Source organism: Narcine bancroftii, chromosome 2 (assembly GCF_036971445.1).
Source record: "Narcine bancroftii isolate sNarBan1 chromosome 2, sNarBan1.hap1, whole genome shotgun sequence".
In the NCBI taxonomy this organism is placed as follows: Eukaryota; Metazoa; Chordata; class Chondrichthyes; order Torpediniformes; family Narcinidae; genus Narcine; species Narcine bancroftii.
The window spans coordinates 35,561,708-35,574,535 of NC_091470.1; the positions used below are offsets into that span (position 1 = coordinate 35,561,708).

The 12,828-nt window shown below is 41.9% G+C and overlaps 1 protein-coding gene across 2 annotated transcripts in view; it reads right to left on the bottom strand.

The window, feature by feature from the left end:
- Positions 1-3,410: 3,410 nt before the first annotated feature.
- Positions 3,411-12,828, bottom strand: part of prkcha (protein kinase C, eta, a) — a 263,102-nt gene continuing 253,684 nt past the window's right edge. For both annotated transcript variants that reach the window (XM_069916270.1, XM_069916269.1), the window contains exons 13-14: positions 5,675-5,821; positions 3,411-4,233 (exon numbers count right to left, since the gene is read on the bottom strand). In XM_069916270.1, the coding sequence (XP_069772371.1) occupies positions 4,087-4,233; positions 5,675-5,821 (294 nt within the window). In that variant the 3' untranslated portion in view covers positions 3,411-4,086. The remainder of the gene's footprint in view (positions 4,234-5,674; positions 5,822-12,828) is intronic.

The window sequence follows — 12,828 nt, forward strand, 5'->3', positions numbered from 1 at the left end:
ACCCATCTGGAGAATGACCGCTCAATACACCAGGTTGGTATTCTTTGACTTCAGCTTGTCATTTAATGAGATCATTCCCCAGAGACTGGTGGAAAAGCTTACCATAGCAGAACGTTGAGCACTGGCACACCTCAGGGCTGTGGGCTCAGCGTGCTCCTGTTTACGATAGTGAACCATGATTGCCTCGCCAGATCCAGCTCCCACAGTGTTATCAAGTTTGCAGATGACACAACAGTAATTGGTCGAACTACAGAGAAGCGGTGGAAAATCTTGTGATGTGAAAGTAACAACTTGAGTCTCAAAATGGACAAGATGAAGGAGGTGATCGTGAACTTCAGGAGGACCAAAAATGACCACCCACCAACTCTGTAGTGGAGAGCACCAAGTTCCTTGAAGTTCACTTAACTAGAGGCCTATTGTGGATACACATCTCCTTACTTGTTAGGAAGACACATCAGGGACTGCACTTCCTGAGAAGACTGAAGCAGTAAAGCTACCGGCCGACATTACGTTAATCTTCAACATGAGCTCTATTGAGAGTATCTTGGTCATCTGCATCACAATGTGGTATGATTGTTGCAGAGAAATGGATCAGAGGTCAATCCACAGGACCATAAGAGTGGCAAAGAGGATCACTGGAGTCTCACCCCCCCACCTCCTCCCCCCACCCCCCACCTCCCCCCCCCCCCCCCCCCCCACAATCGACATATTCTACCAGGATCATTATCTGAAGAGGGTAAACCAAATCATTGAGGACCCCTTCCACCCTGAACACAGCATCTTACATCTGCTCCCATCAGTAAAGAGACTCAGGAATATCAGAGTTAGAACCTCCAGGCTGAGGAAACAGCTTCTTCCCGCGGGCAGTGAGAATGCTGAATGACCAAAGGAATTGCTTACACTGACCATCGGACACTCTCATAGCCATGAAACAATATTTATTATTTCTTTATATGAATACTTGTCCTGCATATGTATTGTTTGACTGTATGTGTGTTACATCTGGTTGTGTGTCTGTGTTTTGCACCAAGGACCAGAGAACACTGTTTTGTTGGGTTCTACTTGTGCAATCAGATGACAATAAACTTGACTTAATAGTGTTAACATTAATGCCAAAATAGCTAAAAGATAAACATTATATTCATCTGCTTCTGAAAAACCAATTCTTCATTTCAGTTATTGGACAGGGAAAAATGCTGAAATGACACAGAATTTGAACTTGACATTTGGATTTCAGATTTCTTCCAGAAAAATATAACAAATATTTGAGCCTTGTCACATGTGACACATGGGAGCTTAAGGTTGGGAAGTGACAAACATCTATGAAACTTACCTTTCTACTCAGTAAGGGCTCCTTCATCTTGTATCTGGGTCAGTTGCAGTTAATGAATTGATTCCCAGAGTTAGTCAACTACACTATTAACACAGTGGTGGTAGACAATCCAACGCTAACTTGTCCATCATTTACCTTGCAACTCCAATGTTCTCATTGGGAATTTGAACATCCATTGTCTACATTTAATGGTGCTCCTTATATCTGATCGTGAATCTTTGAGTGCTTCTTGTCCTTTGCTGTTTTTGAATCAATTCTGTCATGCAACTGCACTGAAATCTTTAGAGACCACAAGACTTGACAGGAACATTTTTGTAACAACATCACAAATCCGATGGTAATGGAGCTGATGAATCATCTCCAATGAAACTGAATATTTTTTAAAACACTCTCTGCACATTTATTGTACTTAAAGTAGATGAACATCAATATATGTTGTAGATAAGGAAAAACATTTCTTTCTCCATAATTTCTTCTTGGTTGACATAGTAACATCTTGGTTGAGAGTGAAGTAAAGCGACAAGTTCAAGGTGCAAAAGGAATATATTGGCTTGTTCGTCAGCAGTCAACACAACAAAATAATGAAATCTTTTGGAATGACTCATATTGAGGGCAAAGGCAAGATCAGCATTTAGCTTCCATCCCTAACTGTCCTCAAGGAGCTAGGAATGGGCTCACTTCTTGAACTGCTGCGGTCTTTGTTTTGACAAAGAGTTGCCAGGTTTTGACCCAGTGAAAATTAAGAAATGTCTTTATGAAGGATGGCGCACAACTTGGAGTGGAACACTCAATTAGTATAGATCTCACTTGATGCTTCCTTCAACATCCTTAATAGAACAGGTTCAGGTTTGGGAATAAATAAAAATAAAAGTGAGTGAGGAGAGGCTCATTAATTTCCTTCTTATTAATGTGTAAACTGTTTATTTGTCAGCATGTTTGTATTTTTTTTAAGACATACTGCATGATAACAGGCCCTACTGGCCCATGAGACCATACTGCTCAAATACTCTAATTAATGTACAACCTCTGTACATTTTGAAGAGTGGGAGAAAACCAAAGCAGCCAGAGGAAACCCATGCAGACAGGCGGTACAAACTCCTTACAGACAATGCCAGATTCGAACCCCAGTCACTACACTAACCACTAAACTAATTTCATAATATATTTTACACTGTAAAACTGGACATCAATAGTATAGGTATTAGCAGTAATGAGAAAAGAACACAGGGTGGGATCCCTCTGCTTGCCTCTCTCCTTGCGGGAGATTACAATGATGCATTTTGGGAAGTGAAATAGAGATAGGACACGTACAGCAAATGGTAGGGCACACAGGAATGGTAGTGAATGGAAGGACCTTGGGGTTCATGTCCATAGAAAGTGGCAATACAGCAAGGAAGAAAACATATGGCATACTTGACTTCAAAGATCAGGTAGAGAATATAAAAGTTCGGATGTTGCAACTTTACAAAACACTGTTGTGCCCACACTTGGACCATTCTGTGTACATCTGGTTGCCATGCAATGGTGAGCATGTGGTTGTACTGGAGAGAGTGCAGAGGAGACGCTACAGAATATTGTCTGGATTGGTGGATGTTAGTTATCAGGAGAAATTGCATAAATTGGGCATGTTTTCCCAGAATGAAGGAGGCTGAGAGGAGAATTGATAGAAGTATATCAAATTATAAAAGACATCGTGATGAGAGAGGATCAGAATCTTTTTTCCCATTGGTTGGTGTATCAAAACAAGAAGATATTAGTTTAAGGAAATATGAAGATTTGTTTAAAGGGGGTTTAATGGAAATGTGTTTTTTTTAAACAGAGTGATTGATACTGAAACTCACTGCCTGAGGAGATAATGACTCTGTAAATCAGAAAGTGTATTTCATATTATGATGTTTGAACATTTCTGTATTTTATTTTATGTTTAGGGTGGGACAATGGCACAGCTGGTAGAACCACTGCCTCTCAGTGCTAGGGACCCAGGTTCAATCTGTGAGGCAGATGTCTACTTCATTCTCCCCAGAACAGTGCAGCTCCAAGAGCATGCAGTGTAATCTTTTCAAATACAGGATCTGTATTCTTTTTAATATTTATTTGCCAACAGCTATAATTTATATACACAAAACAGTTCATACTCTTCATTCCACAGCTAAATTCCTCGATAGTGCATCAAAATAGTCTAATGTCTACGTCAAGCAGTCAGCAAAAGTACAATGTTAAACAGTCTGCAGGAAATGCCTCCCCATTCCCCCCTCGACCCCAATAAATGAACATGGCAATCCCTGAGGACATCCCGCTATATCATAAGGAAATATGGGATTTCTACTGTAAACAGACAAATATAGTTTATGGAAGTGTAGAACTGCTTACTATTAGGAAATTTCAGTTTACCAGATACACAGTTAATGAAGTACCTCAACATCTAAGTGCAAATGGAGGATGTATAATTTAACGAACTATTACAACAATACTTATTTGTAAATGATTACTTCATGATAACCATCAGTTTTGATACTCAAAGGACTTGTTGGTAGAAAGATAATGGACAATGAGTCAAAGCCAGTCAGTTCACAAAGTTGCACAAACCAAACATCAACATTAACAGCATGTCAGTTCTCATTTCAGTAGCCACCACTGATATCGTCTGTCTGAACCCTTTGTTCCACTAGGTCCACTTGCTTGAGGTGGGCTTTGTGTTGCTGGTGTCTGTTAACTTTCGGGTGCAGTTTCCCCTCAATGGTGACCTTCGTATTTCATGCACATGCATTTTCAGCCACAAAAGAAAATCCTTTGAATTCATCTTGATTGATCATACGAACAAGAGCCTCATCAATTGGCGTTAATACAGGCTTCTCTGTGGTGAAGTCTCGATCAAAGTTATTTACATCCCTGTTTGTTTTCTGATGGAAAAAAAAATGTTGTATTAGAGTCATAGAATTCTGGGGCATGGAAGTAGACCTGTTGGCCCTTCTTGTCCAAGCCAAACCCATTTGCCTGCATTCAGCAAACCATCTCCTATCTATGTACCTGTCCAAATGTCTTTTGAATGCTACAATTGTCTACACCTCTGCCACATTCTCCAAGAGCATGATCCATACACCCACTCATTCTGTGTGAAGGTGGTGCCTCTCAGGTGTCTTTTAAACCTTTGTAATCTCATCTTAAATTGATGTCTTCTCATCTTAGATTCATCTGCTCTGGAGAAAAAGGCATTGACAATTTAACTTATCTATGCCCCCTTATGATTTTGTAAACATCCATTAGGGCCTCCTTTTGACTTAGTGTTCCAGGGAGAAAAGTCACAGCCTCTCTTTATATTTCAACCCTCCTAGTCCTGGCAATATTCTTGTAAATCTTTTCTGCAACCTTTCTAGCTTAATTATATCTTTCCAATAGCATGGCAACCAAAACTGCACACAGTATTCTATGTGTCATCTCACCAACATTCTGTCCAGTTGCCTCATGATCTGCCCACTCCTGCACTCAATTCCCAGACTGATGAAGGCAAATGAGCTAAGCAACTTCACCACTCTGTTTTCTTCTTATAAGGATACTAATCCCCATTTCTAGTAAACAAGAAAATCTGCAGATGCTGGGGTCTAGTGCAGTACACAAATTATGGAGAAACTTTGCACTGATGAAGCTTAATTTAACTTACAATGCTAGTGATGGAAGTTCTGGCTTTGGGGTGAGTTCAATAATCTGTTATAGGTGTGGGCAGCAAGTGAAAAATATCACCTACAGGTAGCATTCATTCCTTGTCCCACTGGCAGAGGCAGAGAAGCAACATTAATGGCTCCTGACATGAATATCCGAGACAGCTAAACACATAAGCTCAGTCTCTGTGCACCACAATATAAACTAGACAGATTCCATTGCATCAGCAGCCAAACCAAACAATAGTGGCTCTGTGTGAAGTGGTTCAGTAAAATATAATGGCTGAGTGAGGATCTGAGGTGTAACACAGAGACTCAGACTTCCTTTAACTGGAAATCAGTATGTGTGCATTTGCCCATACAATATTTTAAAAACTGGAGGCAAGGCATTTTGAGAACTTGTGCAAATGTTATTATGCAAACACAAATTGGATAAAAGAGTGTAGGATAGGACTGTGCCATTTTAAATACATTCTGGTAAGATTTATAATGCGACTTCAACGGAGATGATATGTACAGAAAATCCTTTGAAGCCTTTTGTAAACATAATAAATCCACTTACGATCACTTTGGTGTAAAGTGCAGCCTGTTAGAGGCAGATGTTGTGGGTGTTCTGTGTGATATTGTGCTTGCTCATTCTCAATAAAACATTTGGCATTTTGATAGTCATTAAAAGGAAACTTACAATCCTGGGCTTGAAAGGCGGCTTGATCTTTCGCTGTTCAAGCAATTCCCAATCGATTCCTTGAAAGAAAGGATGATCCAAAATGGCCTGCTCCCCACCTTGTCCTGTGGCACAGCCCAGCCGCTTGTTTGGATTTTTTATCATAAACTGGTGGAAAAAGAACATAATTGTTATGTTTTGATTCTATGAAGAGTCAAAATTAAAGCTTGGCCTAATTTTCCTGTTCACCTGTCAAGGCACAATTTGCAGCAATTGACTGTCATTTGTGGCCCGAAATGTGAAGTTAATAAAACATTAAACACAAGTTTAATCAGGTAAACTTCTTAGTGTCTTTATTCTCCGGTTTCCTTTGTTCTCCTGCTTGTGCTCTTATCTCTCTCTCATACCACGTGACTTCCGGTACATCTCATACATATTCATTATCATGACATCTCTCCTTTAATCAGAAATAAACTTTACCTTCACTTACCAATATCTCTCGGAAACATACAAACATCGTAACTAATGGTAATACTATAACTCAACTACATAAAGTTTACTTCCTACAGCACTCATACATGCACTTTATGATATAAGATTAAAATACTGTCCCAAAGTTCTTATTAAAACTATGGCACAAAGTCTTCGTATCGTTTGGGCACTTTCCGGTTTCGTTTCGGCCTGCCTGCGATATTGTCGTTGCTTCTCGGTTGTTCACTTTCAGCATCGGAACTCGCCTCGGCTTCGGGTGTTTCTGGCGCTCTAGTCACTTCATCAGGAGTGCTGGTAACTGCCTCTGGAATATCATCAGGTCTCTCAGTTTCAGCATCTCGTATTGGCCTTTCAACTTCTTCGCTCGATGTATCTCTGGACTGGTACCTTTTTACATCTGAGACATTTCTCTTATACAGGACTCCAGTCGGAGACTTGACTGTCACCATACTGCCACTTCTGGATACGACAGTATAGGGTTGATGGTAATAAGGTGTGTCTAGCTTACCACCAGTTTCATGCCTCACTAGAACATAATCTCCTGGCATGATGTCTGAATACTTGGCTCCACGTTTCAAATCTGTGTACAGCTTTGCTGCACCTTTCTTTTCAGCATCGTGGTCCCTCATCTCCTGGTCGTCTCGGATTTCCTTTATTTCTGGCATTTTTGTGCGGATTTTTCTCCCAAAAAATGCTTCTGCAGGACTTTTTCTAGTGGTTGCATGAGGCGTTGCTCGATAGACAGCCACATAAGATAGCAATGCTTCTCGCCAATTTTGTCCTTCTGCGTGTGCAATCCTCAATCGTTTTTCAATGGACTGATTTTGTCTCTCTACTTCTCCATTGGCTTGCGGCCATTTCGGAGTTACTTTATGATGGTGGATACCTGTGGTCCTCATGTAATCCGTAAATGTCTCTGAAATGAATTGTGGACCATTGTCAGAGTATAATGTAACAGATAATCCATATCTTGCGAATATCTCTGCTAATGCTTGTATTGTTTTTTCAGTGGTTGTGGACTTCAACACCACGTACTCATAGTATCTGCTGTAGTAATCTATCACTACCATAATTGATTCATTCGTCGGTAAAGGTCCAAGAAAATCAAAAGCTACGTCGATCCATGGTCCTGTCGGGAGTTGCGTACTCCGGATCGGTTCTGGCGGATTACTCCTACTTGTGATTTGACATCCGTGACAAGTTTTAACAAATTTCTCTGCGTCTTTATCACAACCTGGCCACCATACCTTGGTCCTGAGGTTTTGCTTGGTACCAACAATGCCTAGGTGTCCTTCATACGCTAAGGATACGATCCTCGGTCTCAATCTTTGCGGAATCACCAATCTGCAACCTCTTAATACACACTGTCCGATGCAACAAAGTTCGTCTCTAATGGGAATGTAAGCCTTGTGAGTACACTTGTCCCATTGTCCACTCTGTATGCATTCTCTTACTTCCATGAGTTCTGGATCACGTTCAGATTCTCTCTCGACTTCCTTCGTAGTCACAGCTTTCGGTGTCGCCTGAATAGCTACGAAGCGTACAAAGCTCTCTGTTTCTGTTCCCAATTCTGACTTGGATTGTGGACCTCCATCCTTCACCAATCTGGACAGCGGATCAGCAATGTTTGCTTTCCCTGCTATGTGGATTACTTTATATTTGTAGGGTTGTAGTCTGAGTACCCATCTCTCTATTCTGGCACATGGTTTGGATCTAGGTGCATAGATCACCTCTAATGGCTTATGATCTGTGATGAGTTCAAATTCAATGCCGTATAAATATGCATGGAACCTCTCACAGGCCCATACAAGTCCGAGTGCTTCTTTCTCTGTCTGAGAGTATCTTCTTTCCACATCTGATAATAATCTGCTGGCATAGGCAATGATTCTTGGTCCTCCATCATGCATCTGGACCAACACGGCTCCTAAACCAACTGGGCTGGCATCCGCTATGACTTTGGTTGATGCCGCCGGATCGTAATATCCAAGAGTTTTTGCATCTGTCAGGCTTTGCTTCAGCGCTGTGAACGCTTTCTTCTGCTCAGATCCAAAATGAAATGGTACACCTTTCCTGGTTAGTTTTCTTAGTGGTTCTGCCACTGTAGCGAAATTAGGAATGAACTTTGCACAAAAATTGACCAATCCCAGGAAACTCCTCACCTCTGTTGCGTTCTGAGGTGCACGTGCCTCTGCAATAGCTTTCACCTTGGCCTCTGCAGGGTTTAGTCCTTTCCGTGTAAGTCTGTGTCCCATGAAGTCCATTTCTGACACACCGAACTGGCACTTGTTTCCATTCACGGTAAGGCCTGCCTCCTGTAGTCTAGATAGTACACGCCTCAACCGTTTGTCATGCTCTTCCTTCGTTGGTGCATGGACTATGATGTCGTCAGAAATGTTGGTAACTCCAGGAATGCCTTGAATCACTCGATGGATTTCATACTGGTAGATCTCTGAAGCTGCATTAATTCCAAATGATAGTCTCTTGTAACGATACAATCCACAGTGAGTCACAAGTGTTGTTACATCTCGGGAACCTGGATCCAGCTCTAATTGATAATAGCCCCACTTCAGATCAATTTTTGAGAATACCTTGCTGGTAGTAAGTTCTTGAAGTATTTCCTCCACTGTTGGTATAGGGTGTCGTTTTCTAATTATAGCTTCATTGGCCATTCTCATGTCAACACATAGTCTTATGTTACCCTTTGGTTTGGGCACAATCACTACGGGACTGACCCATTGTGTCGAATGTTCCACCGGTTCAATAATGTCTTGTTTGATCAATTCTTTAATTTTGGCTTCGACTTTCCCACGAAGTCCAAACGGAGTTCGGCGCATTGGTTGTGCCTTGGGTTTGACCGTTTCATCTACCGCTAGCTTCAATTGTCGACCTTTCAGCTTTCCTACTCCTTGGAAGACTGCGGGGAATTCTTGCTTCATATCCTCGTATGACTGAATTGAATTGACACAAGCTCCAATATGAAGTATTGCCAGGTCTTGCGCTGTGCTTCTACTCAACAATGGTTCTCCCCTCTCTTCTATGACCATAAACTCTGCTTCGGTGTACTTATCTCCAGCTTCAATAGTTGCAGTAAAACATCCAATGGTCTGCAATGGCTTGGTTGCTGTGTATGGATACAGTTTCTTGGAACACTTCTTTGAGGTACAGATGATCTTTTTCCTTTTCAACTTCTCCCATAAATGTCGATCAATCACATTACTGTCACTGCCTGAGTCTACAATGACCTGAACTGTCACTCCACCAATGATCACTGGGACCTTCTCATGATGTACTTCATTCAACGTAAATTGGTAACAACTCTGTTCCTCCTGGGTATCATTATCGTCACCGTCTATCTGGCGAATGCTATCTTTCTTTCCAGGATACTTTCCTTTCCCCCAGGCTTTGCCTTTGGAAGTTGTACTCTTCCTCTTCTGGTCTGCATTGGACTTGCTTTTGCACTTCTTTGCAAAGTGGTCCTTACCTCCACACTTTCTGCAAACTTTGCCTTTGGCCGGGCTTTTCCAAAGTGACCTCGGTTTCCACATCGATAACACTCCACGTCATGTGTCGGCGTATATCTTGGCTGATTATGGCGATGTGAGAGCCTCTTAATTTGCTGGCTTGAGTTGTCTTTCAGGGTCATGGTATGAAATTGCCCTTCAACAGCCTCTAATGCAGCAGCAATGGCTAAAGCATCGGTGAGTTCCAACTCACTCCCTCTTTCCAGTAGACGTCTTCTGAGTTTATCTGATCTGCAGTGCTGTACGACTTGATCCAGTAATTGGTTGTCCAAATCAGCTGGCATGTAATTGCATCCAACAGCTAGCTGGCATAGTCTCGTCACGTACTGAGCAATTGTCTGGCCATCTTCTTGTCTCGTTCTCCAAAACAAATGGCGTTGAAATGTAGCATTCGGTGTCACTACATAGTGTGCATTTAATGCATCTACCGCTTTCCGGTACTCATCCTTTCTTCCAGTATTCAAAAGTGTCTTAAATGTTTCCCGAACTGAGGGTCCTGCAGTGAAAAGAAGTAACGCCCTTCTCTGCGCTTTTTGTTCAACCGTACCAGTATCTAGAAATAGGCCACAACTGTCGGCGTAGGATTCAAATTCTTCCAGCCATGCCTTCCACTTCACACTTACAGTGCTTGCATCACCAGTCGGGTCAAAGTGAGCAATTCCACTATGTGTTAGAAAGTCACTGTTTGCACCAGCCATGAGGAAATATTCCAGCCCCAAAAGTACTAAGCCAAAGAGAAAATTCTTATCACCTTGAAGTTGTCTGTTATCCTCTGTAATCTTGTTTAGTCTTTAATTTTCTTCAAGCTTCTTTCATCCTCGTCACCAATGTCACATTTGTGGCCCGAAATGTGAAGTTAAGGAAACATTAAACACAAGTTTTATCAGGTAAACTTCTTAGTGTCTTTATTCTCCGGTTTCCTTTGTTCTCCTGCTTGTGTTCTTATCTCTCTCTCATACCACGTGACTTCCGGTATATCTCATACATATTCATTATCATGACAAATGGTGTCTCATCCAGCCTGTGTATTTGGTAATTATTATCCAATTCAACCCCCAAGTTAAATCTCAGGTAGGTCCTAGGTAACTTGGAAGGGATCTGCATCTTGTAATGTGGTGTTCCCCACAGATCAGAAGGCCCCTACATCATACCTCTCCGAGGAGGTGTGCCACTGGATACAAGTGTATTGAAAATGGTTTCGGCAGTCTTGAACTGAGAACAAGGGGAGCTGCTCTCAGCATATGCAATATGGTAGAGTACAACTAAATTGTAAATTGGAGAAGCAATGCATATTTCATCTGGGCACTCTCTAATCAGATGGTATTATCATCGACTTTTCCAGTTTCTGCTAACCCACTCACAGTTCTCCCTTTCTTCCCCATCCCTCTGTCTTTTTTCCTCCAGCTCTCCACCCCCTTTCCTCTTCATTCACAAAGCCATCCCCTACCCCGCTTACTGTCGTGCCCTCCCTTGCTTATCTACCTATTACCTCTTGCCTGTGGGATTGTACACCTCCCCTGCCCCTCCCCCCACCATTTTGCTCATATCTTAATGAAGGGTTCAAAATCAAAATGTTAGTTATGTATTTTTTATCTTTGCTATATGAAGTAGACTGTTGGACCTGATGAGTTTCTCCAGCACTGTGTTTTTACTTCCATCACTTTGTCTGCAGACTTCCGTGTTTCTCTTCAGAGTATAACTAAAGCCTGTCAGTAGAAGCTCAAGATATTGGAAGTCACTGATCTTGGAAATGGGTCACTGATCGTTGAAATCAACTGCACGTCGATTTCAAGGTGATCTTACTTTTGCTTCACACAGGGCAGGCTCCCAGCCACAGAACAGCTGATTGTTAAATGTATTTAATGTTCCATTGTGCTGTTGCAGCTTAGAAACATAGAACACTACAGTACAGAAATAACACCTTTTAGTCCTTCTTGTCTATGTCAAACCACTTTTTTTTTTGCCTAGACCCACTGACCTGCACCCAATCCATAGCCTTCCATACTTCTCCCATCGAGGTACCTGTCCAAATTCTTCTTAAAGGTTAAAATTGAGCCAACATTCGCTAGCGCAGTTGGGAGCGTGTTCCACACTCCCTTCATGCTCCCCCTAAACATTTCCCCTTTCACCCTTAACCCATGTCCTCTGATTTGTATCTCACTTACCCTCAGTGGAAAAAGCCTATCTACATTTACTCTGTCTAGCCCCCTCATAATTTTAAATGCCTCTAACAAATCTTCCATCATTCTTCTACGCTCCAGAGATTAAAGCCCAAACCTATTTAACCTTTCCCTATAACTCAGTTCCTGAAGTCCGGGCAACATCCTGGTAATAATCGCTGCACTCTTTCCATCTTATTGTTATCGTTCCTGTAGTTAGGTGACCAAAACTGCACACAATATTCCAAATTTGGCCTCACCGATGTCTAATACAACTTTACCAATATCATCCCAGCTCCTATACTCAATACTTTGATTTATGAAGGCCAATATGCCAGAAAGCTCTCTTTACAGCCCTATCTACTTGTGACACCACTTTCTGGGAATTATGTATCTGTATTCCCAGGTCCCTTCATTCTACTGCACTCCTCAGTGCCATACCATTCACCTTGTACGTCCTTTCTTGGTTTGTCCAAAATACAACACCTTACACTTGTCTGCTTTAAATTCCATCTGCTATTTTTCAACCCATTTTTCCAGCTGGTCCAGATCCCATTGCAAGTTCATCGGGGCCTGGTACTGCTTCTGCAGTAACTCCATCGCTTCAGCGTAAGTAGCAAAGTCACTTGGAAAACTTGGTGGACGACTTGAGCAAAAAGCACTTCCCTCTTGACTTCTGCACTCCGCATGTCATTGCGCCTCATGAATGTGTTGAGGCAGTGGACCCACTGATCGAATTTAGTCGAGGCCTCTGGGTCCTTGGGGATGGTGTCCCATCTATCCGCCCATATTACCTTGTTCATGGTCTAAAATTAAGGTGATTAAATTGTACTACCAATCAACCACAATCTGATAGAGAATCATATTTAATAGGCTTTAATCATCTTAAAGTGTCAGCACAGCTTGCATGTTGCTGGCCTGGTTCCAAAGCAGATATTGAGGAAGGGGTTTGGGCATAACAGCCTTTATGGGGATATCTGGGAGGGAGGAGTCACAGGTTCAG